Source organism: Schistocerca cancellata, chromosome 11 (assembly GCF_023864275.1).
Source record: "Schistocerca cancellata isolate TAMUIC-IGC-003103 chromosome 11, iqSchCanc2.1, whole genome shotgun sequence".
Classification (NCBI taxonomy): domain Eukaryota; kingdom Metazoa; phylum Arthropoda; class Insecta; order Orthoptera; family Acrididae; genus Schistocerca; species Schistocerca cancellata.
This window is the reverse complement of record NC_064636.1, coordinates 121,817,734-121,845,267: the sequence shown is the minus strand read 5'-3', so window position 1 is coordinate 121,845,267 and position 27,534 is coordinate 121,817,734. Positions and strand designations below refer to the sequence as shown.

The 27,534-nt window shown below is 41.0% G+C and overlaps 1 protein-coding gene across 2 annotated transcripts in view; it reads right to left on the bottom strand.

Annotated features, from left to right (window-relative positions):
• Window positions 1-2,016: 2,016 nt before the first annotated feature.
• The window catches only part of LOC126108705 (uncharacterized), a 144,985-nt gene continuing 119,467 nt past the window's right edge, over window positions 2,017-27,534 (bottom strand). For both annotated transcript variants that reach the window (XM_049914023.1, XM_049914022.1), the window contains one exon: window positions 2,017-2,142. In XM_049914023.1, the coding sequence (XP_049769980.1) occupies window positions 2,120-2,142 (23 nt within the window). In that variant the 3' untranslated portion in view covers window positions 2,017-2,119. The remainder of the gene's footprint in view (window positions 2,143-27,534) is intronic.

Below are 27,534 nucleotides of genomic sequence, written 5' to 3'. Positions count from 1 at the left end.
TGACACCTGTCTTATGTAGGCGTTGCTGACCGCAGAGCCATATTTTGCCTGTTTACATCTCTCTGTATTCGATTACGAATGGCTATACCAGTTTCTTTTGCGCTTCAGTGTATTACGGACAGCCAATTACTTATTCATATGTTCTATTGTCTTCATTCACAAAGAAATGAATCAGATAAAAAAGTTATTTCGGCAGCTGTTACAAGAACTTATTGAACGAATTGTGTGTGGTTCTTGTAGCGCAGACATTTATTTTTGTTATGATTTATGTGTCGTATAGAAATCGGTGAAGTGTAGCATCAGTTACCTGTTACAAGCATTTCTGCTGCCTGCCAGATAGTTTTGTGGGTTGAGAAAATGTTATTGCTACATACTTTACTTTGTCCTATAACGTTGGAAGTGAAGAATGTGATAGTGTTAGCGTACAGGAGACATAACGTCATACCTCTGGTGAGACAGGTAACACTGTCAGGTTCCGGAAACTGCATTCAACCGGTCTGTGGGTTATGGTACCCTCAAAAGCTTACCAGGCTCCTGTTTCTTTCTACGTCTCTCCAGTAGAACGTAGATCGATTTGAATTAATTGTGCGATCCTGCCGTCATGAATATGAAATGTGAGGACAATATTTTAAATGCATGTGAATTATTTTGGTATTCTTGTTAAGGAATTCCGTTTGAATTCCATCTGAAATGATTTCAATTTGATAAGAATTTTACAAGACAGGAGAGTGAAGTAATCATCGAAACATAGGTAGAGCTAAATATGTAAGCATATCTAGAGGAAATAAGGAATAAACTCCAGAAATCATCAGTCGAGACAGAACGAAAGACTAATAAAAAGTAATTAAGCTCAGGAATCGATATCCACCGCGATGTGATTTCAGAATACCGGTACACGGAATGTACCCCATGTGATCAAAAGTATCCGCACACCTGGCTGAAAATGACTGAAAAATTCGTGGCGCCCTCCGTCAGTAATGCTGGAATTCGATATGGTGTTGGTCCACCCTTAGCCTTGCTGACAGATTCCACTCTCGCAGGCATATGTTCAATGAGGTGCTGGATGGTTTCTTGGGGAATTCTTCATGGAGTGCTACTCTGAAGTATCGATGTCGGTCGGTGAGGCTTGGCGTGAAGTCGGCGTTCCAAAACATCGCAAAGGTTTTTCTTTAGGATTCAGGTCTGGACTCCGTGCAGGCCAGTCCATTACAGGGGCGTTATTGTCGTGTAAACACTCCACCACAGGCCGTGCATTATGAACAGGTGCTCGATCGTATTGAAAAATGCAATCGCCATTCCCGAATTGGTCTTCAACAGTGGGAAGCAAGAAGCTGCTTAAAATATCAATGTAGGCCTGTGATGTGATAGTGCCACGCAAAACAACAAGGGGTGCATGCCCCCTCCATGAAAAACACGATCACACCATAACAGTACCGCCTCCGAATTTAATGTTGGCACTACACGCCCTGGCAGATTACGTTCACCAGACATTCGGCATACCCACACCCTGCCATCTGATCGCCACATTGTGTACCGTGATTCGTCACTCCACACAACGTTTTTCCACTGTTTAATCGTTCAATGTGTGCTCCTTACACGCTCACATGACCACATGCGAGGTCCGTGAGTTCCGTGGAGCTCCCCATTCTGCTCTCTCACGATATTTAATGACTACTGAGGTCGCTGATACGGAGTACTTGGCAGTAGGTGGCAGTACAATGCACCGAATATGAAAAACATATGTTTCTGGTGGTGTCTGGATACTGTTGATCACATAGTATATCGTCCAATATTTGAAAAAAAAGTAAACTTGAATATCTGTCAGAATCTTTTTCAGTGCGTATATACACCTTCTTAAATACACTGTCAACTGCATGATGTGCATACCAATTATATTAAATTTTACAGTTCTTTCTGGTATATGCAATCGATACGACATTTCAAGGACTGCCAATTGAAACATCGTGGCTTGTGAGATTGGAGCAGCATTTAAAACAATGAAGACTATTAACCTTTATTTATTAAAACGTAAATACATGGTACTTCCTTACTTCAGCTGTACATAAGATGCTATGCTAGGCCACTATGCGTGCACAACCATTGCTGAAGTACGTGTTGATCAGCCACGGCCCCATGCTGAACCTGTTAACAACGTAAGCATAAGTGTTTACAATGACGAATACATAGTAACATTTCCCCTTAATAAAACAACAGGTAATGGAATGGATTTTAAAAGTCGAAACTGAAACTACTACTGTGAAGTTCGAGCACATACACTCCTGGAAATGGAAAAAAGAACACATTGACACCGGTGTGTCAGACCCACCATACTTGCTCCGGACACTGCGAGAGGGCTGTACAAGCAATGATCACACGCACGGCACAGCGGACACACCAGGAACCGCGGTGTTGGCCGTCGAATGGCGCTAGCTGCGCAGCATTTGTGCACCGCCGCCGTCAGTGTCAGCCAGTTTGCCGTGGCATACGGAGCTCCATCGCAGTCTTTAACACTGGTAGCATGCCGCGACAGCGTGGACGTGAACCGTATGTGCAGTTGACGGACTTTGAGCGAGGGCGTATAGTGGGCATGCGGGAGGCCGGGTGGACGTACCGCCGAATTGCTCAACACGTGGGGCGTGAGGTCTCAACAGTACATCGATGTTGTCGCCAGTGGGCGGCGGAAGGTGCACGTGCCCGTCGACCTGGGACCGGACCGCAGCGACGCACGGATGCACGCCAAGACCGTAGGATCCTACGCAGTGCCGTAGGGGACTGCACCGCCACTTCCCAGCAAATTAGGGACACTGTGTTCCTGGGGTATCGGCGAGGACCATTCGCAACCATGAAGCTGGGCTACGGTCCTGCACACCGTTAGGCCGTCTTCCGCTCACGCCCCAACATCGTGCAGCCCGCCTCCAGTGGTGTCGCGACAGGCGTGAATGGAGGGACGAATGGAGACGTGTCGTCTTCAGCGATGAGAGTCGCTTCTGCCTTGGTGCCAATGATGGTCGTATGCGTGTTTGGCGCCGTGCAGGTGAGCGCCACAATCAGGACTGCATACGACCGAGGCACACAGGGCCAACACCCGGCATCATGGTGTGGGGAGCGATCTCCTACACTGGCCGTACACCACTGGTGATCGTCGAGGGGACACTGAATAGTGCACGGTACATCCAAACCGGCATCGAACCCATCGTTCTACCATTCCTAGACCGGCAAGGGAACTTGCTGTTCCAACAGGACAATGCACGTCCGCATGTATCCTGTGCCACCCAACGTGCTCTAGAAGGTGTAAGTCAACTACCCTGGCCAGCAAGATCTCCGGATCTGTCCCCCATTGAGCATGTTTGGGACTGGATGAAGCGTCGTCTCACGGTCGGAGAAGTCCTTTTTGCCTGTGCTTGTCTGCTTTTGATGCCCTCCGTGCTCCATCCGTTATTGGTTACTTTACTGTCTAGGTACCAGAATTCATTTACTTTGTCACCATTAATCCTGATGTTAAGTTTCTCGCTGTTTTCATTACTGCCACTTATCGTTACTTTCGTCTGTCTTCGATTTACTCTCAATCCACATTCTGTACTCATTAGACTGTTCATTCCATTCAGCATACGCTGCAATGCTTCTTCACTTTAACTCTGGATACCAATCTCATTCTATCATTGATATCCTTTCAACTAGAATATTAACCCCCTCCCCCCCCCCCCCCCCGCGAACCTCTCTTTTATTTCAATCAGTACTTCTTGTTTATGCAGTTTAAACAGTAGGGGTGATAGATAACATCCTTGTCTTCCACCCATTTTAATAGAAGCACTTCGTTCTTGGTCGTCCACTCTCGTTATTCCCTCCTAGCTCTTTCATATATTGTACATTACCCGTCTCTCCCAACAGCTTAACCCTATTTTTCTCAGAATTTCGAACATCTTGCACCACTTTACATTGTCAAATGCTATTTCCAGCTCTACAAATCCTATGAAAGTGCCATGATTTTTCTTTAGTCTTGCTTCCATTGTCAACCGCAACGTGAGAATTGCCTCTCTGGGACCTTTGTAAGGTGTCCGCATTTTTCGGACCTTACATAAGCTTCATACGTATGATACAGAATAAAATCCCCAGAAAATATCTCTGTAATGTCAACAGGAAGTAATTTGGCAATCTCATGTACTGAATAACAAGACAATGTCTACCCTTATAACGACAGGGGCATGCCCAAATGAGATAAAGTGAACGCAGTTTGGAGAGCAATGCAAGTGGCTAATGGCATTGGGAAACCCCAATTAACATTAACAAAAGAAGACCCAACTGCAGTGCAGAAAGAAATAAGGCGAGTACAATATAGTACTTTTTAGAATAAACACAGCCGAGACTGTGGGTAAATTGTGATGCTACATTAACGATGATAGCAGCGACCCAAGCAAGAAAAATAAGAATTCACATATAACGAGGAAGCAGTTGGCCGAAGTGATACTGTGTGACGTAGTAGAACCGCGGTGAGGAGAGTAACGTCATATAAAAGAATTTTGAGAATTAAGTTAACACACAGAGAGCTCTGGTCTCGTGATGGGATACTCACATGTGTGTGGTAAAAGTAGCGAAGACGTTGAGACTCAAACTTTACATTTGCGAAGTGAGGGCGGTAAGTTTCACGTATCGTGGCGACAAATGGAAATTGGTAGTTCACATTCCTGTGGGAATTTGTGGGGGCTGAGATTTGTGCATATCGCTCCATCCCATAGCGAGTGTGGAATTGCTATTAATTTCGACTAGGGAACATTTAACATTGTACGGAATGGAGGGAAGTTAAGACTGATTTAATTCAGTCAAAGCCAGAGTAGGGAATTAGCGTTTCAGATCCAGCACGGAGACAATGCCGCCACTGTTTCCGATCGGTAATGTACCAACACCCTTCAGGCGAGTTAAAATGTTGAGTCGACATTTGCTCACTCCAACCTGCGTACGTTTCGAATATAGAAATTCAAGAGCACATGATAGTTTTGATTACTTCAAATGATGAAGTTCATTCTCCACCAACTTAGCCCATTGCTCATGTACAACAAGGTAGATGTAAATATCATTGATAAAGGTTTAATTGTTTCATTTGTTATAATATTTTCATATATAGAGATAAAGTTTTAATAATGACGTATTCAATGTCTACATGGTAATTGACCTGTTGGGAGTTGAAAGTAATTAAATCTTTTTGTATTTACCATATGAACCTTGAAAGGTTTGATAAATTAAAATGTAGAATGAGAAAAGGAGAGGTTGTGTTATCATTTTGGGATAAATCTTATAACTTGTCATATATAGTAATTTGTGTATTCTTGTAACGTCACAGTAGCATTTTAATTAATTTTAGACAGGACCAATATTTGAAGCTATGTGGTGTGCCTTTTTACCACCCTGGGCCTGAGATGACAGTTAAGATTGTGCCGGTACAAACCCCCGTTACTAGATGGACGTTTCTAGTAGGCAAGGACTGCTTTGTGGAGATTCCCGGAAGCGCGCGCCGCGCCCACGCCAGACTTGCAGAGGTCGGTCTGCGCGGCCCGCAGCTGGGGGCACTGTTTGGTTTTCTGCGCATTACGCGAGAACTATGAAGAGCGATGCGGCAGTGGATTGTGGTCTGCAATGTGCACCTTCTGAAAGATAGATGTTTATTTCAAGTCACGAGATGCAAAAGTTATAGCAACCTCAAAATCGGTTAATATCACGAATACTGAAAGATTAATAAAAATAGTAAACAACAACTTACAGGGACGAGCGGCCACTCATTAAAAACGTTTCGTCATAGCGGATCGAGTGCCGTAGTCATACGTTAAGATTCATAAATAATTAAGCTCGTAAAGGGCAATAAACAAAGTTTGATGGGAAACTGTTTATAAAATCATCATCACCATCATCATCATTTAAGACTGATTACTTTCAGCGTTCAGTCTGGAGCATAGTCCCCTTTATAAAATTCCTCCATGATCCCCTATTCAGTGCTAACATTGGTTGGTTGGTTGTTTGGGGAAGGAGACCAGACAGCGTGGTCATCGATCTCATCGGATTAGGGAAGGATGGGGAAGGAAGTCGGCCGTGCCCTTTTAGAGGAACCATCCCAGCATTTGCCTGGAGTGATTTAGGGAAATCACGGAAAACCTAAATCAGGATGGCCGGACCCGGGATTGAACCGTCGTCCTCCCGAATGTGAGTCCAGTGTCTACCCACTGCGGCTAACATTGGTGCCTCTTCTGATGTTAAACCTATTACTTCAAAATCAATCTGAACCGAATCCAGGTACCTTCCCCTCGGTCTGCCCCGACTCCTCCTACCCTCTACTGCAGAACCCATGAGTCTCTTGGGTAACCGTGCTTCTACCTTGCGTGTAGCATGACCCCACCATCTAAGCCTGTTCACCCTGACGGCTACATCTATAGAGTTAATTCGCAGTTTCTCTTTGATTTCCTCATTGTGGACACCCTCCTGCCATTGTTCCCATATACTAGTACCTGCAATCATCCTAGCTACTTTCATATCCGTAACCTCAACCTTATTGATAAGGTAACCTGAATCCACCCAGCTTTCGCACCCATACAACAAAGTTGGTCGAAAGATTGAACAGTGCACAGATAACTTAGTCTTGGTACTGACTTCCTTCTTGCAGAAGAGAGTAGATCGTAGCTGAGCGCTCACTGCATTGGCTTTGCTACACCTCGCTTCCAGTTCTTTCACTATGTCGCCATCACTGTTTATAAAATTCAATAGAAAATTCATGACGTAAAGAACGGCACTATATAATATTTTGGGTGGCATCAAACGTATTTTAAACTAGTTAAGTTATACTATACACTTAAATTGCAATAGTTATCATTGTTTGCAAATTATTATTAACATTTATCGCCCATAATTAATTAATTATTATAGATATGAAGATCTACATCTACATCTACATCTACATCCATACTCCGCAAGCCACCTGACGGTGTTTGGCGGAGGGTACCTTGAGTACCTCTATCAGTTTTCCCTTCTATTCCAGTCTCGTATTGTTCGTGGTAAGAAGGATTGTCGGTATGCCTCTGTGTGGGCTCTAATCTCTCTGATTTTATCCTCATGCTCTCTTCCCGAGATATACGTAGGAGGGAGCAATAATATACTGCTTGACTCTTCGGTGAAGGTATGTTCTCGAAACTTCGACAAAAGCCCGTTCCGAGCTACTGAGCGTCTCTCCTGCAGAGTCTTCCACTGGAGTTTATCTATCATCTCCGTAACGCTTTCGCGATTACTAAATGATCCTGTAACGAAGCGCGCTGCTCTCCGTTGGATCTTCTCTATATCTTCTATCAACCCTATCTGGTACGGATCCCACACTGCTGAGCAGTATTCAAGCAGTGGGCGAACAAGCGTACTGTAACCTACTTCCTTTGTTTTCGGATTGCATTTCCTTAGGATTCTTCCAATGAATCTCAGTCTGGCATCTGCTTTACTGACGATCAACTTTATATGATCATTCCATTTTAAATCACTCCAAATGTGTACTTCCAGATAATTTATGGTATTAACTGCTTCCAGTTACTGACCTGCTATTTTGTAGCTAAATGATAAGGGATCTATCTTTCTGTGTATTCGCAGCACATTACACTTGCCTATATTGAGACTCTATTGCCATTCTCTGCACCATGCGTCAATTCGCTGCAGATCCTCCTGCATTTCAGTACAATTTTCCATTGTTACAACCTCTCGATACACCACAGCATCATCTGCAAAAAGCCTCAGTGAACTTCCGATGTCATCCACAAGGTCATTTATGTATATTGTGAATAGCAACGGTCCTATGACACTACCCTGCGGCACACCTGAAATCACTCTTACTTCGGAAGACTTCTCTCCATTGAGAATGACATGCTGCGTCCTGTTATCTACGAACTCCTCAATCCAATCACACAATTGGTCTGATAGTCCATATGCTCTTACTTTGTTCATTAAACGACTGTGGGGAACTGTATCGAACGCCTTGCGGAAGTCAAGAAACACGGCATCTACCTGGGAACCCGTGTCTATGGCCCCCTGAGTCTCGTGGACGAATAACGCGAGCTGGGTTTCACACGACCGTCTTTTTCGAAACCCATGCTGGTTCCTACAGAGTAGATTTCTAGTCTCCAGAAAAGTCATTATACTCGAACACAATACGTGTTCCAAAATTCTACAACTGATCGACGTTAGAGATATAGGTCTATAATTCTGCACATCTGTTCGACGTCCCTTCTTGAAAACGGGGATGACCTGTGCCCTTTTCCATTCCTTTGGAACGCTACGCTCTTCTAGAGACCTAGATCTTGAGCATCGCAATGTGTAGATCGCTATTGATTACGTCTAAAGACGGTGTCACATGCAGTCCTATGTTAAAACTTTGCAGCACAGATGTCAACACACAAATTAGCGCCAAGTGGCGAAAGTTTGCAAAAACTGAAACTTGGTTTACGGGCGATAGAATAATCCTAGAAATTAATGTAACATAGTAGATTAGACGTACTTTTTAGCGCGGTTCCGATGGTGTACTTATATCTGTCGAGGGACGTATGTATCAAAATTTGTAACCTTAACTGGTGATATTGGTACTTGCATTACCAGGGGTGTTGACGTCCGAGCCTATATAAGCTAGTGGCCATCTTGGCCAGAGTTCAGTCGTTGTGTAGCCGCCCTTTTCCTGTTTTCGCTTTTTCGTCTACTACGTGAAAGTCTGATTTCTTTTTTTACACATTGTCTGTCATTGAAGGGTTTTACTTTTATTTAATACTGTCCTAGCTAACTATCAATTTCACCACTTTTAAAACCCAATGTTAAACGTGGGTCACTACACGTATAGTCTTCCCAACTGTGAGAGGAAAAATATTTAGTAGCTTTGCTACCAATGTTTACAGACGACGATACTTTAACATTTCGTTCAATTGTTTTAGTTACGAATCGCTAGTTTGTTCTTGGCGTAGATCACGTAACCTTCACGTTTGTTAATCTAACTTAAATTAATCTTCAAGACTTGTATTATGTTTCAAATTAACAACGTCAGTTTATTGAGAAGAATTATTAAATAGGTTAACTCATACAATCTCATTCAAACAAGTTCTTTAATTAGATGTCTAAGTAGGATTCCCACTAGCATTAGAGATGTTAGATAATATCCTGTCATTTTCGCTAAATAAATTATTTCTATTTAATATCCGCAAACTGTCATTAACTATGATCACTAGTCGCGTGAATTTAAAGTTTCCCATTATCACAATTCAAAGTCCGAATCCGATTATAATTTTCCATTCAGTAAAGCGATTAAATATTCACACGAATTGACATTAAAGCCAAAGAAATTACTATTCACCTTCCCATTTATCTAATCTGATAGAAGTCCAAATTAAAGTCTTGAATTGACAATCCTCAAAAACAATCTCGTCACGATCTATTCTTGATCCCCGTTTTGCCGGCCGAGGTGGTCTCGCGGTTCTAGGCGCTCAGTCCGGAACCGCGCGACTGCTACGGTCGCAGGTTCGAATCCTGCCTCGGGCATGGATGTGTGTGATGTCCTTAGGTTAGTTAGGTTTAATTAGTTCTAAGTTCTAGGGGACTTATGACCTAAGATGTTAAGTCCCATAGTGCTCAGAGCCATTTGAACCATTTTGATCTCCGTTCAATAAAGTCCCAATTGTTGTTCTCTAAAGCTGTACGTCCTAAATATCTTCCGAACTAGAACAGACTAGAGACTGGAGTATCGTAATTACAACGTATGGCTATTTATACGTTAATAAATACTGTCTTTGGTGTCCCAGGCCTACGTTCTATGACTATAATATTGATTTTCTTACGTATTGGAATAACTAATATTTTAATATTATCTGTTTCTCCCCATTCCCATGTTTCTAAAATTTATAATTTAATTTTCCTTTTCTTTTCTTTTGCTTTCTATACTAGATATTTCCCTCTATTTGTTTTTTATTTGTTTTTCGTAACTACTACTTGTGAAGGGACTTGGGTCATTTTGTGAATTGATATTTTAAGGACATGGGAGCTAATTTGGGAGATATTTTTGTTTTTTCAACACCGATAGGCGCTGTAGGTGTTACAGTTGGTCAGTCGTTTTGGAGGGTGGGTGGCGAGCAAGCCCCACTTGAGGGTGGCCCATGTGGTCGTTTGAGATACCTTTTTCACGCAGATTTTTTTCGACAAAGAGTATTGTTTAATAGTGCAAGTGCTCAGGCATATATTTGGTGAACTTGAAGTGCTACGATTATTTGTGTGAGTGCGATTTACGAGGTGCACACGTCGTAAGTGAACATGCGGCGAACTGTGATTTCGCGCCAAAACTGTTAGAACAAAGACGACAGTGGGACTTGGGGTTCTGTTCGAATTGATTCAATAACCTGCGATTACAGCAGCCCACATTACTGCTATTGGGGGCTCGGAGTCAAATTATTATTAAAGAATAGCTGTAAACCGTCTCACCAGTGCTAATTTCATTGTGTGAAAGAAAAGGACAACGCCAATAAGTAGTGATTGAACTGTGTCGTGAAAAACTGATTTTTGTATAATAGTCGCCCAATTCTCGTTTCCTAGCATAAACTGTACTTATATCTGAGTGAATAATTAATTCAAAATCTATAACAAATGCGCGGGTGTGGAAGTGTACTAATGCACCAAGTGTAGAAATCATCCCCGTGAGAGCCAAAATTTGCAATAACATTTTAACCAACATTTGTATATGAAGCATGTCGTGGGAAAACGCTGAAACCGCACTTCTTTATTATTTTACCTCCACATCGCAAGATACATTATCCATTGGCGTGTAAAATACGTTATCCACTTGCATAAAACTGTAAGAGATTTCAGCCACCTTACAAATGGATTACTCTGCCAGGATACTGAATAAACAGCATTCGGCTGAGATATAAAATACAGGATTTTGAATTAACAGCATTCTGATGGTTTATCGAGGGTAAACAAAAAGCTAACTCAAAATGGAAAAAAATAGTTTTCATTTAAATGTGACTCAAGTGTGTAGTAGTAAAAAAGTTAAGTAAATAAGTGTAGATAGATGTGTATTTGTGTATGTTTTAATTGCTGGAGCAATACATTGTTGTATTCGGTTGTGTTGAGTTCTGTCTCAAAACCAGCAAGAAAAAAGGCTAAAGGAAAGACGAGGGAACATAATGAATATAGGACTGTGTGAATCATATTTTGGGGTAGAGTCAAGTCGTATAATCCGATGTTAACGCGTGGTCAGGTTCGAAAAACTCACCAACAGCAACGCTAAGAGGAACGATCAAAAATGACAGAAAATAGTAGGTCAAGGTAGAGAGAAGTCATGGCAGACCTTGATACGATCGAGTTGGACACGCAACAGCCAGATCAGCGTGAACAACACGAAACAGAGGACGCAGAAATACCTAATGAGACCGAAAATGTAACACATGGTGTTCAATATGGTCAAAGAAATGGACAAGAGGACAGCATTAACATTATTCAGATGTAGAATCCGTTGACAGTAATTTACACTTTGTAGAACCGAACGTGAACATATTGAATCAGACAGGTTTGCAACCACATGGAAGAACGAGTGTTAGCGCACCTACACTGTGTTCAGAAGAGAAGGAAACGGTTCACGAAAAACGAGAGAGGGAATGGTTACATCAAATGGCAACGGGCGAAAATGATGCAGGAGTGGAAAACGCCAACATATATGGTATGTTGTAGCGGTTATTACAACAATCTCAGGAATCAGACAATCGTTTGTTACAATAATCTAAAGAATCCGAAAATCGTTTAGAAGGGCGCATAACCCAAGGACAAAAAGAATTAGCAGGGCATTTAGAAGGGGCATAACTCAAGGCAAAAAGAGTTAGAAGGGCGCATAGCACTGGGGCTGAGAGAAACTAACAAATAAATAGAAAAAACGAGTGATAATATTCAAGGTCAGTTAGACCGAATCCGAACTGAAGCTCAAGAAGCACAAATTACGCTTCAAACGCTTGTTACAGGGCAAACACAAATGAGAACAGACATTGGCACTGTCCCAGTAGACATGAATATGTTACATGAAGATACACAACAAAGTGTCAAAAAAGTTAAACTTTGCCATCAGAGCGTCGACGAAAGCGGCTCATATCATTGCTAAAACGATGTCTCACAAAACAACAACGAAAGCTGCATTTAGGAAATTCGATGCTCGTATTTTAAAGATACAAGAGAAAAACGTACATCAATTTCGACGGCCCAGAAAGGAAGTTTTGCATTCAAAAGAAAGTCGAGGAGACGCGGAAAGCGTTAGTGGGGAGTCGAAAACGACGACAGAATCTTCCTTAATGTTGGTAGATAATACTGTGAAGACGGCAAATTCAACAGCCGCCGATAATACGACAGAACGAGAATGCGAATGTACAGGTGAAGTAACAGAAAGGCATATGTGAATGTCAGTCCGAAAACGCAAACAGAGATCGGGAAATTAGTCCAAAACAACATATCCCAGAAGAATACGGTAACAGTAGGGAACAATGTGGTTTGCGACCACTTGCTGAAGAGAGAATAGCAGGTCAGTTGAGAATGAGGGTTGCAGCAAGGTTACGTACATCAAGCACAAAGCGTGACGTACGCAGACCAAGCAATAGCGACACATTACGCAACACCACAACATGTAGGATGAATACCAATGGGTTACAGTACAGTGTCTCACGAGCCATTATTGCTTACAAGACAAGATACTGAGCCAGTAGTGGGTGTTATGCACGCATATTGCGCAATGAAACCTGCAAGTGATTCTGCGGCACAATTATCACAGAATGAGCCCAATTACACATGTTTGCGTAAATTTTATGCAAACATAGAACAGAATTCGAGTTTTCAAAACACAGAAGGTATGATGTCACAGAGCGAAGCAAGAAACTATGATGGTAACCACTTTCATACAGCGCGCAATAACCTGCACTATAATGAAGATACAAATAGTCTACATCCTCGCACATTTATTGATCAGTTCAAAGTAGGAATACCAGCACATTGGCCTGTGAAACATAAACTAGATTTCATTTGTGCACACATGGAAGGAAGTATAGCCGAAATCATGCAGAAACAGTAGAAACTTGCAATTCGTATGATTCGTTTCGAGCAGCCTTTATAGCTAGATGTTGGTCACCTGTGGCGCAAAAGAGAATAAAGTACGGCCTATTGCAAAATGTCTCATTTGAAAACTCGCAAGAGAGAACTGCGGTCTCTCTTTGAGAATATGGCGAAAAGAAATCAATGTTTAGGCAGCCCATATAGCGATGGAGAATTGATACACATATGCAAAACTAAATTACCAATTAAATGTCAACAAGCACTGATAGGACGTGAGGGCGATAATTTTGAAACCTTTGAAGGTGTTTTGCGAGAGGTTGAGTTCATGTATGAAAATGACGCTCCAAGACGTCGTGAGTCAGGACAGAATAACTTTTAAAGGACAAGCAATAAAGAGACTAGTAATGGTAACAAGGGAAGATCGGTAATGGGATTGAATTCCAGACGAAATGGAAATATTTAAATAAGTAGGAGTAGTGGAAATACGGGACCACAACGTAATGGGTATGGTTTTAATAATAATAATAATAATAATAATTGGAACAGGACGTATATGGACGAGAATAGGAATGGCAATTGGAGACTTCGGGAAAACCGACAGACTGATTTTAATCAGCGATCGCCAGGTCAATGGAGAGAAAGTAGATGTGGAGGTGGTGCAAGAATGCAACTACAGCCAAATACGTCAGCTAATTACAGGAGGAATGAACCACAGAGGGAGGTTGAATTACGTCCACCAAACCCAGGGAAGCACGTAGAATGACAGACGTCAGGTATTGCAGGGGTTCAAGTAGATAATATACTTCTTGCAGAAAGGAGTAGCGAAGTAACAGCAGATATAAACAGGTTAAAATGTGATGGACAGGAATCGAAATTGGAAATAGGAATGAGAGAAGGATCATCAAAAGCATCAGGACCGACACTTCAGTGCTGAGAAAAGATAGATTGGACAGATATGGACAAAGAGGACGAACTCCTAGCTTTACCTAATCATGAACCAAGTAATATTGAGGAAGCATTAATGTATTTGGCGCAGATGTTTGATTCTGCACAGACGAAAGACGATTCTTAACAGGATAACACACATCCCAATGTAATTAGTCACAGTACAATTGATCAAGATGATAAGAAAAACCCACAAAATACAGCTAGTGTAGGTCAGAAATAAAAAAGGAATGTACGAACAAGTCCACCTAATCAAAAGCTTGATACGCTGCAAGATTTGTTAAAATCCATGCATAACACTTTGGAAGAAAAGCAGAAATAGTCGGAAGCGTTATGGATCCAGTGAATCGAATAGAATAGGGAAGAACAGGTAGATCATAGGCCAATGTTAGGGCAAGTATATCGTCTAGGCCAAAAAACGAACCAAACAATGAAGTATCTGAAAGTCCGATAAATCAGTCAGGGGTGCATAATTGTGGCACATATGAGGACATAGTACGGCAATATTACTGAGAGTATGTAATCACCAAGCTAGATACAGAAAATAGCATCGCAATAAATAACGTCATAGCTGAAGATGTGAATTTGCAACCTTCAGTGGCAGATAAAAAGATGAAAACTAATTGTTGAATTAGGGTGCGAATACCAACAATCCTAATGTAGAATCTAAACGTGAGGTACAATAACATTTAAAAAATAGTTGTCATGTTTTAAAGTCCTAATTAAATACGATCACATGGATGTGTGATGAGGAGACAAAAGTTAAAAGAGAGAGCAAGGTGTCAATATGATGTTTTAAGATCTAGATTGGCTAAGGTAGAAGCTGATCTAAAAGGAGCGAGAATATAGTTACACAATTTGCAAAAGGAAAGTACTTCTCCCCAAACTACTGAACAAAAACACAAATACATCGATTAAACTATGGAGTAATTGAGGACATATTCATGGAGGAAGACAAAGAAGAGAGCATTTTGTGTGTAATAGTAAAGGGTATTGGCGTCAACACAGTTATAGATAGTGGAAATGAGTTAATGACAATATCAGAGCAGTTATTTAATAGTGACAATAATGACTATGACGTATACAAAAAGAATGAAGATCCTGAAGTGATAAAAGTCAAACATAAATCGAAAGAAAAGAAATTGATTGACATTCCACAGCACTATTTGCTGAAGAATAGTGTGCTAATCTACAGGCACACTGGAAAATAATTTTACACTGATCATAAGGCAATTAGCCATGAGAATAAAAACAAATAGGTCTTGGGTAATATAGAACAAATAAAGATATGTTACAGGTTGCAGCAGAAATCCAGATGCCAACAAGAAGAACTACAAACAAGTAATGATTCAAAATTAAGCCCCATAATACTAATCAATTAAATTGGTGAAGTAGATCAGAAAAGATTAATAAGAGGAAAGTAATAGCATGACTAAGCAACAAACTAATCCACATATCACAATTCATACTTGTACATGAAATGAAGGAACCATAAAACCAAAATAAAATAATGTAAAGACATATAAATGATAAATTTTAGTAAAGTAACTAAGAAAATCTTATTTAAATATCCATCATTTAAATATTTATTGTGTTATTCATGTACATGTTCATTGATTCAAATCTATGTAAAAGTCTATATAATTATTCGATGTAAAGTTCATGTTGTATTATATATGTAATTAATTGGTGTTAACTTTATTGTAAAATTAAACTGTAATTAGCGGTCAAGAGGTGAAGAAGACGTAGAGCCACTTCATTACCAGCGTCTGGGTAAGGAAGGAGCAGCCAAGCTGATATTAAAACACACAGTCGATGGGAAGCTATGGGTCTGAGTGAGAGTAAACGATTGCGCAACATGGTGTTAACAACAAACCAGTGACCAAGGGAAAGAATTCACTGACTCATGCCTTTCATTAAGATGCATAACGAGCCAGGTGGATGTTAAAGAATATGCCTCACCCCATTTGCCAAAAGGATAGGGGAACGACAGCAATTAGGACACCTGGGGTGCACACATGCAAAGACAGCAAGCAAACCCCATTAGCGACAACAATAACGACAAGAAACAAACTAAGCCCACATTATCATCACGAGCCCCTGGGAAAAATAAACACACAATATTTCTCTCAATTATCTAATGGACAAGTGTATATCTGAACGCAGATTTATCCCTTCTGTGATCTAGTCTAACTTCATACCTCATAAGAAACATAACTGGTAAACCTTTCAATTAATTTTCTCTGAACAAAAAATCCTATCCCTATGCCCGAGAAGCGCAAGTTCCAAGAAAGAAGACGTGAAAATACACCAAGAAAGGAAGAGAAGAGAGGGTCCCAATATGACGGCAGAAGACAGAAGATTCCTTTTTTCCTTAAAACCAGTATGAAATTTCGCAAATCAACTACAAGTAATATTCAACAAACCTTAACAATTAATTTATTCAACAAATAAAGGTGGTCAAACCTTCTAGCAGAGTGCATATGGGGGATTTCATACATCAACCTGCAACTATAGTCAAGGAGTTACACTCAACATTCTCGATGGCAACTACATGAAAGAGGGACAAGTACACCTAAGTCATTACCTTATTACAGTGCCTTGGATGAATTGACTATGTAATATCAGTTGTAATCAAACACTCAGAACTGTAGATGTCAATCTTCAGCAACAGCAGAGTCTATGATATCAATATCAGCGACCACTGATCAACACTAGAGTTGAGTAGAAACTCAGTCCAAAATTAAGTGAAGCAGTAATGAAAAAAGTGATGCATGTGGCAAAGTCATGGTAATATTCTAAAAGGAGGGAAAAAGACACTCATTCGAACAAAAGAATTAAAATACCAGTAAATAAATTAAATCTGTACCGCTGCACATTTGTATTTTGTAATTAATTGTATTTTTGTAATTCCACTTGTAAATTGTAGGCCTAAATGTAATCGGAAAATGTACCCTATGTTTATATTATGTATTTCATGTGTAAAGTTCCTTTATTTAATCTAAATCATCATATTTTTTATTTTTGTATTTCATGTATGAAGTCTGTTCATTTAATTTAAACATGTCAAAAAATATTTGAGTATAGTAGAGGTAGAAAACGTGTTTGCAAAGATAAATAAGAAAAAGAAATGTAAAGTTGGCACTGTGGAAAATCATTAATTATTTAAATATGGTAACAGTTTAAATAAAATAAGAGGTATAAGTGTTGAGACTATAGATAACAGACAAAAAACATTTCCTTAACTTCAAATCCTCTTCCATAATCAACATAATGAGTGTTTGATAACTATGGCATGCCTGGAATTATTATTAACTAAGGACAATAAAGGGTGAACAAAACATTTCTACATAATTTAATCGTAAGAAAAACGAAATATTATAGGACCGAATTCAAAAGAACTGTTATAAAAGATTGTCAAGTAAAACAGTAATCGTCTAGAAAAAATACCATGTAAAAGCCTGATTTTAAATTAAAATTTCAGGATATTAAGACAAGATCATCTAGAATAAGGTAGACCAGTAGCTGAACAATGAAAAATTAATTGAGCTTACGATTTTGCACTGCAATGACCAATGCCCCAACCATTGCTCGCAGCAGCACAAAATCAAGTCGGAAGGGATGGCATATGTGAGGAGTCCACATTTTTCGGACGTTATGTAAGCTTCATACGTACAATACAGAATAAAATCTCCAGAAAATAACTCTATATTGTCAACAGGAAGTAATTATGGCAATCTCATGTACTGAATAACAAAACAATGTCTACCCTTATAACGACAGGGGCATGTGTAAATTAGATAAAGTGAACGCATCTTGGAGACCAGCGCATGTGGCTAATGGCAATGAGAAATCCCAATTAACATTAACAAAAGAAGGCCCAACTGCAATGCAAAAAGAAATAAGGTGAGCAGAATATAATACCTTTTAGAATAAACGCAGCCGTGACTGTGGGTAAATGGTGATACTGCATCAACGAGGCTAGCAGTGACCCAAGCAAGAAAAGTAAGAATTCACACATAACGAGGAAGCAGTTGGCTGAAGTGAAACTGTGTGACGTAGAACCATGGTGGGGAGCGCAACATCATATAAAACAATTTTGAGAATTAACACACAGAGAGTGGCAGGTAAAATACATGCGTGTGGTAAAATTAGCGAAGATGTTGAGACTCAAAATTTACGTTTGCAAAGTGAGGGAGGTATGCTTCACGTATTGTGGCGACAAACGTAAAGCGGCAGTGCATATTCCTGCGGGAATTTGTGGGGGCTGAGATTTGTGCATGTCGCTCCATCCCATAGCGAGTGTGAAACTGCCATTAATTTCGACTAGGGAACATTTAATGTTGTACGGAATGGAGGGAAGTTAAAACTGATTGAATTCAGTCAAGGCCAGAGTAGGGAATTAGCGTTTCAGATCCAGCACAGAGACAACGCTGCCACAGTTCCCAAATGGTAATGTTCCAACACGCTTTAGGCGAGATAAAATGTTGAGTCGATATTTGCTCACTCCCACCTGCATATGCTTTGAATATAGAAATTCAATAGTTAATTACTAACATACCCTCCATTGAGTCCATGAGAGTTTTGATTAGTTTAAAAGATAAAGTTCATTCTCCACCAACTTAGCCCACTGCTCAGCTACGATAACATAGGTGTAACTATCATTGACAAAGGTTTAATTGTTTCATTTCTCATAAAATTTTCATATATAGAGATAAAGTTTTAATAATTACATATTCAATGTCTACATGGTAATTAATTTGTTGGGAGTTGCAAGTAATTAAACCTCCTTTGTATTTATGACGTGAACCTTGAAAGCTTTGATAAATTAAAATGTAAAATGAGAATGGGAGAGGTTGTCTTATCATTTTAGGATAAATCCCAAACTTGTTATGTATATTAATTTGTGTATTCTTGTAACATCATAGTGGCATTTTAATTAATTTGACACAGGACCAAAATTTATAGCTATGTGGTGTGCCTGTTTACCACCCTGAGCTTGAGATGACAGTTATGATACATTATCCAATGGCGCGTAAGCTACGTTATCCTCTTTCATAAAGACCTTAAGGCACATCAGCCAGCTTACACCTTTACATTTCCTAAAGCCACACTGATTGTCATCTACCTCATCCTCACTTTTCTTTTCCGTTCTTCTGTATATTATTCTTTACAACAGCGTAGATGCATTAACTATTATGCTGATTGTGCGATAATTCCTGTGCTTGTCAGCTCTCGCATTCTTTGGAACTGTGTGGATGATATTTTCCCAAACGTTGAAACTGAGAAGTAACTGGCAAGGGGGAGGTGAGATTGAAAACGTGAGTAAATAACCAACGAAATCTTAACAGTGTAGGAGTTCGTAGCGTGGATTGTCAGCGATCTGAATGTGGTAGAGAAGCTGGAAAGCCGAAAACTACAAATGCAAGGAGTCAGTTTAGACATAGTGGGGTCAATGACGTGAGATGGAGACAGGAAAAGGTCTTCTGGTCAGGCGAATGAAGGGTAATATTAACAGTAGCATAAAATAGTGTAGGCAGAGAGTGAGCTACTGTGAACAGCTCAATACTTTGTCTTCGATAAGGACAGAGGCTGAGGCAATGAAAATTTGTGCCACAGCTGGGGCTTGAACCCGCGTCTCATGCATGAGGTAAGGGCAGGATTTCTCCATTATGTACAAAGCTGGGGCTCTATTCCAATATCGGAGAGCCTCAGCAATACTCACGATTTAAGAAAGGGAAAATTAAGATGGGGAGAGTGTGTCAGGGAGGGCAATGAACTATGGTTAAAGTTGCAGTTGGAGTAGCCACAATTGAACAATTGAAGTGAGAAACAGATCTGCACAATAAGCTGGAGATTTGGGTTCAAGTCCCAGCCTTAGCACCAATTTCAGATTCTGTTTTTATCAGTGGTAAGAGTTTCCCAACAGGATCGATACCCATTGAACATCAATAGGATCGATACCCAGTGAACATCACATGCAGAAGACGAAGAGATAGAAAGAGTAAATGAGAATACTAAATAGGTAATTCAGTGTATAAAGGCGTTCTAAATCTAATAATTAAGGGTGACTGAGAAACAAGAGGAGCTGTAGGAATGCAAGAGAGATTTACGGGAAAATGTAGGTTAAGTAATAGGAATGAGAGACCAGGATACTAATTGAATTCTAAAGCTTTGTGAAAGAAGCGGCGACACTTTCTGAACAAGTCACCCATCATTTTGCACGACAATGGGCGGACGCATACAGCGCAAGCTGTGGTTGCTCTGTTTGGTCGATGGGACTGGGAAGTACTGTACCATCCACAATACTCCCCGGACTTAAGTCCTTGTGACTTTGATTTGGTTCCAAAGATGAAGGAACCACTTCGTGACATTCGCTTCAGAACTATTCCAGAGATTCGACGGGCAGCAGACCGCTCCATTCGCACCATCAACAGAACAGACTCTGCTAACGGTATACTACGCCTTCCACATCGCTGGCAAGGGGCTCTACACAACGCTGGTGACTACTTTGAAGGACAGAAACAGGGGCAAACATGTGACTCTTTTGTATCGGTTGAAAATAATTAATTGACACTATTTTAGCTCCAACCCTCTTATAAAACTGTCATCATGATCTCTCCATTGGCGCCTAGTCCCCTGTTCGGATCTCTTGGAGGGGACTGACAAGGGGTAGGCCAGCCTAAGGAAAAAATAGGACCAATGAACGAGCGAGTAACATTGTACAAGCTGAGGAGAGGAATGTAAGAACTCTGAAGGTGAAAATATGAAAAGGCAGTTGCAAAAGCTCAATAGTAGATGTAGAGGGAGCCACATACGTGAAACGGAAAGAAGGTAAGGATTTATGGTAGGCAAATATGTGGTAATATCAATAGCAGGAGAAAATGGTATAACAGGAGAAGGATTAAGTATAAATAGGAAAGTTGAGGAGGAATTGAGCTACTGTGAACAGTGATATGGTTGCTCTCATCTGTTTCGACTGTAAACCAATGTCGACAACGATAGTTTATACATATATACCGACGTCGGAATTGAAAAATGAGTACATAGGGGAAGTTAATTTTAAGGATATTGAACGAGTAATTCAGTATGTAAAGGGAGATTAAAATCTAATAAACGTGGGCGATTGGAATCTGGTTGTAGGGGAAGAAATACGAGAAAGGTTTACCGGAAAATATAGGATAGGTAGTAAGAATAAGAGAGGACACAAACTAATTGAGACCTCCAATAAATTTCAGATGGTGACAGTGAATACTCATTTCAACATTCACAAGAGGAGGAGGTACTCCTGGATATATGAGAATACTCCAGGTGCATTACATTGTGGTCGGACAGAGGTTCCCAAATCAGATATTGAAATGTAAGTCGTACCCAGGAGCAGATATAGACTCATATCATAATGCAGTAACGATGAAGAGACGACAGAGCCTTAGGAGAATCGTTCGGAAGAGTGTGAGTGGAAGGAAGTGGGACACTGATGTACTCAGGAGTGATGGGACGCGTCTGGAGTTCGCTAAGGGTGCGGGTACTGCGATAAACAACATGACAATACGCAGTTCAGTTGAAGAGGAGTGGTCATCTCTAAAAATGGCAATCTCAGATGTTGCACAGACAGACATAGGTACAAGGAGGGTAGCTTCGATGAAATCTTGGATAACAAAGGAAATAATTCAATTGGTGGACGACAGGAGGAAGTACCAAAAAGTTCATGGAAAGACAGGAATCCGTACGTATTATAAAAACGGATGTACATATGTATCTATGTTCCACATAACGTCTGAAAATACTGGACTGACTTCAACCAAACTTTGCACGGCGGGGTCAGGGATTTTCTCTGCCTCGTGATGACTGGGTGTTGTATGTTGTCCTTAGGTTAGTTAGGTTTAAGTAGTTCTAAGTTCTAGTGGACATGACCATAGATGTTAAGTCACATAGTGCTCAGAGCCATTTGAACCGTTTGAACCAAACTTTGCACACATATAACTTTCTGTCTGGAGATAATCGATGTAGGGATGAGAAACACCTACCTGTCAAATAGGTACAGGTGAAAAAGGTGTGTAGCCCATGACGAACGAATATCCAGTCTTTATTCACATTTCAGAAAGAGCAATTAACGACTTCCAAGAAACTTCACACATAATGTCAAACCTTTTCCAAAACCTTTTGTCGCTGACAACCGTCACAAAATGATGAAAGCAGAAAGTTTATTACTTACTACGTTTTCCCAGTTCACGCTGAAAAACTGCCGCATTAATCATGAATTTTAACCTAAGTTCTTCTATACTACTACCGCTGTTCGCAACACATTTCTCAAATAATAAACACGCACGCAGTTGAATGTATCGACGGAAATGTTTAATTTAGGGCACACCGTTGAGGAGATATGACGCCAAAACAAAGATGCGTGATAAACTGTCGCATCATTCGTGACGTTTTAATTTATTATTTCTATCCTGTTGAGTCTACTTGCCGCGCAGGATTAGCTGAGCGGTCTAAGGCGCTGCAATCAAGGAGCGTGCGGCTGGTCCTGGCGGAGGTTCGAGTCCTCCCTCTGGCATGGGCGTGTGTGTTTGTCCTTAGGATGATTTGGATTAAGTAGAGTGTAAGCTTACGGACTGATAACCTTAGCAGTTAAGTCCCATAAGATTTCACACACATTTGAACATTTGACTCTACTCGCAAAACATTTCGCAGACAGTATACTCATATGTCACCGAATGTATCTACAGAAATACACTAACGAAAAAAAAAAAAAAAACCGCACCACCAAGAAGCAGTTGTGCGACATAAACGAAAGTTTGTAGACGCGTTTAGACAGCTGAACGATGACGTCTATTTGGATTACGGACCGAGTGTGGTGCTGGATTGGTTAGCACACTGGACTCACATTCGGGAGGATGACGGTTAAAATGCGCGTCCGGCCATCCTGATTTATGTTTTCAATGATTTCCCTAAATCGCTACAGGAAAATGCTGGGATGGTTCCTTTGAAAGAGCATGGCCAACTTCCTTCCCATCCTTCCTTAACCCGATGGGACCGATGACCTCGTTGTTTCGTCCCGTCCCCAAAATTAACCAACCAATCGGATCTCGAGCCAGTCGCATTAGAGTGGCACAAATAGCGTTACTATGAGTCTTCAAATTGAGCTTCCTTTAAATACACGCCGTGACGGTCGTGAGTGTTACCTACCTTTGATATTGGACGTGGTGAGTAGTTGTTAGTCAAGAATGCCTTTAAGATGACAAAAAAAAGGCCAGTTGAGGACCAGCACCCAACTTGTGTGTGTGCTAGACATTCTGGATCTACACCTGGAGCTACGGTCTGTGGTGGGATTTCTTATGACTGCAGGAGCACTCTCGTGGTTATCCCGAGTACCTTGACTGCAAAACTGCATGTCAGTCTCGTGATTCGAACTGTTGTCTGGCCATTCAGAAACAGCTCTCCAGTGGGTGTTTACCAACAGGATAACGCTCGCTCACGTACATGTTCTGTAGAGTGTCAGCATGTTTCCTTGGCCTTCTTGATCGCCAGATCTGTCCCCAATCGAACACATATGGGACATCATTGGACAAGCACTCCAGCATCATCCACAAACAGCATTAACCTTCCCTGCATTGACTCACCAAGTGCAACAGACTTGGAATTCCATCCCACAAACTAACATCCAGAACCTGTGCAATACAATACATGCACGTCTGCATACTTACATTCGACATCCTATGGGCTTACACCAGTTAATTTGTATGCCAGCGTTTCAGCATTTCACATTTCCAATTGCTTTCCTCGCACCTATATCAAACTGTGATACTGCAAAGTTAATCATTTAAATATTTCATCTAAAGAAATTTATTCCCGAGATTTCATATCTCTACATTAATTATTTTGTGCTGCTGCGACTTTTTTTCCCGTCAGTTCAGAAGACACGACGTCACAAACATTGAGCCGTGGGAAAATGAAAGTGCAGGGCGAATTTGACGAAAGATACAAGTGAAATATGTCTGCAAATACACGTGCAAAATTTTAAATATACGTGAAACATATTTGACTTGCATGTACGCAAGCAAAGCCATAGGTGGAAAGTTTATCCTAAAACCCTGCAACTATTGCTGTCAAATGTGATACACTTGTTAGTTTGCATAATAAATACTGTGGCAGTGTGAGCCAGCAGCATCCTGCTGGGGTGGGTGTGATAGTGGGCCAGGAGAAGCCTGGCAGACAGAGAGTGTGTGAGGAGATGGAAAAAAAAGGGAAACGACGTAGAATGATAAGAGGAGGGAATGGACAAAGAGGGGGGGGGATGAGAAGATGGAAAAAGGAAAGAGAAAGAGATGTACCTTGACAGGGGAGAGGAAGAGACAGACAGAGAGAGGGGGAGGAGACAATGGTGAGGGGAATGGAGGAAGAGAAGATGGAGGCGAGAGGAGGAAATAGACAGAGAAAGGAAAGAGGAGGAGAAAGAGTGGATGGAGGAGCAAATGAACAGAACAGCGAGAGGGGGGATGAGGAGATGGACAGGATAAGGAAAGAGGAGGAAATGGAGAGAGAGCAGAGGGAGGAGGAGATGAACAGTAAAAGAAGAGTTGGAGGAGATGGACATGGAGAAGGGAGGAGAAGATGGACAGAGCGAGGGATGGAAGTGGTTGACGGAGAAACAGGGCAGGAGGAGATGGACAAAGAGAAGTGAAGGAGGAAATAAATGGAGGGAGGTGGACATGAACACAGAGTGAAGAAGCGGATGGACAGGAAGGACTAGCAAATGAACAGAGAGGGGGAAGAGCACATAAACTGGGACAGGGGTAGCAGGAGCAGACAGAGGAGATAGAGAGAAAGAGAGGGAGAGAGAGGGCGGGGGTAGAGGAGATGGAGAATGAGGAACAAGGAGGAGATGGACTAATAGAAGACTGGAAAAATTCAGTTCTATTTGGTTCAATATTTTACTACGAATTTCAGACCTGTTATCTGGAAACTCTAAACAGGTCGTACATATTCATTAATCATGGTGACATACAGTTTTATGTTATCTATGTTAACAGCAACGTTTGGTAGTATTAATGTAGAAATAAAACAGAAGAGTTGAAAAATAAGAATCAATTTAAAAAATAACATAAAATAAAGGGAATTAACTGAAGTTCCAAGTGAATAACTTTCATCTTACATTACTAGATATGTTACTGGCAGACGCAGAACAACTCGAGGTTTACCGAGTAACTACTACACGTACTTCCAAACATATTGTTGCTACACTATTCTACATCACCCACACTGGCACTTATTTGGCTCAGCAGTCCTCGAATCTGTGCATACCGATGTGGTTGACCATAGAATTCTTCCGTTTCGTTTTTATTTTATTTTTATTTTTTCTTATTTGCTCATATATATATATGTCTCTGTTAATTAAATGTATATGTGCCTATCATTACCTATAATTAAGAAAACGCTTCTTTGACCTGTTGACACTATTTTGATACTCAGAGCGTCCACTTGATCTTATAGACCGATAAGTAGGCAGTTTCCTTTTAGATGTTTGATGTGCTATCATATTGACTTTAGTCCACAAGTGTTGGTCACCTACGATTGTTCGCAGATCGTAGTCTAATTGTTTGCTGTCTCTCTCCCTACCTGAAAAAGGGGCATCTGAGAACGACATGATTAGCCGAACCTTCCTCACCTCACTCACAAATTGGTGCGTTACCACATCCTATTCGACAATGATGTGTGGGATATGGACAGTGACCTGTTAATAGGTGCACCACACCTCAAGTAGGGGTAACGTCGCGCAGTTTGAGCCTGTTCCAGGTGCTTGGGGATACGCTGTAAACACGTCTTGTAGTGCTCCTAGGGTCCCAGTCAGACTGCCATTCAATTCCAGGGTCGTAATGTCTTTTATCAGGAAGATACGTCCTTGTGATCTCGTACACACGATCATATTGCTCGCGTCCCGACCAACACAGCGGCGCCCTGTAACGTACCACGACATACACGTCACGTAGACCGAAGATCACAACTAAACCCTCTACAGGTGTAGTGCAAAAGGCAGCGGCGAGCCTCAGAAGTACGCTCCGCTGAATTCACCACAGTATTGTTTTGTAGCTGCCTGGTCTAAGGCGATGCGCCCAGACGCTGGCAGCAAAGCCCACAGTAGCTACGTAATATGGTCGCACTACGTGCAACGGTAATTTTTGGTCAATAGTACCAGCATGGGCAATCTCATGCATGATTTTGACTACTTTCTGAGGAACAGATTTTACGTGTTGTAGGAAGTTCCTTTTCTCGTCTAGAAGAGTGCCTAAATATCTATGACAGGTATTACGTCAAGCACCAGGGAATGATTTCTGGTAAGAGAAAGTCTTCTCTGAGGCAGTATGTATGTGGTTTTATGAACGGCTATAGTTAGTTTCTTGCTCTTGCACCAATGCTGCATCTGGACAAGCACATCATTCACTTTTTCCTCAAGTCTCGCCCTGGAGTCTGCAAGGACTACTACTAGGATGTCATTTGTGTATGTGACAATATCGTCAATAGCATCTGCCCTCTATAACAGAAGTAATAGGGGTTCAGCACTAGGATTCCAGGCAAGTGGACCACTTATGGAGACAGTAAATATACCAAGGGGACAATATTACACGTGCCAAAAAGCTTATTAACTGAATAACAGAATTTTAAAACTTCCTGGCAGATTAAAACTGTGTGCCCGACCGAGACTCGAACTCGGGAGTTCGAGTCTCGGTCGGGCACACAGTTTTAATCTGCCAGGAAGTTTCATATCAGTGCACACTCCGCTGCAGAGTGAAAATCTCATTCTGGAAACAGAATTTTAATTTATGCATGCAGAGAGAGAGAACAGCACCGATAGAAATTAACGGAGATGTACGACAAGGGTGCCGTCTCTCACTCACTTTACTTAATATATATGTCGTACTGACAATACTGTTAGACAGTCGAATGATAAATTAGTCCAGGAATAAAATTAATTTCTAGAAATACACATTTACATGCTGTGCTATTTGCTGATGGCCAAATAATTTGCCGGCCGCTGTGGCCGAGCGGTTCTAGGCCCTTCAGTCCGGAACCGCGCTTCTGCTACGGTCGCAGGTTCGAATCCTGTTTCAGGCATGGAAGTGTGTGATGTCCTTAGGTTAGTTAGATTTAAGTAGCTCTAAGTCTAGGGGACTGATGACCTCAGATGTTAAGTCCCATAGTGCTCAGAGGCATTTTATAGGTCCCATAGTACTTAGAGAAATTTGAACCAAGTAATTTACAAAAAATTGACGATTATTTACAAGTTACTCTACATCTCTCGGACTCCTCAGCTTCAACATATCACAAAATACAACGTAAGTTATGACTTTTTAAGTAAAATACCCAAAGTGTACTAAAATAGTGCTAAATGGAAAATCATTTGCAAAGGCAGTCTCACTTTATGCTGTTAGGATATGATGCAATTATCGTAACGTTATATCCAATAAGCTAAATAAGTTTCAAATGATACGTGGCACTATAAAGGGAACATTA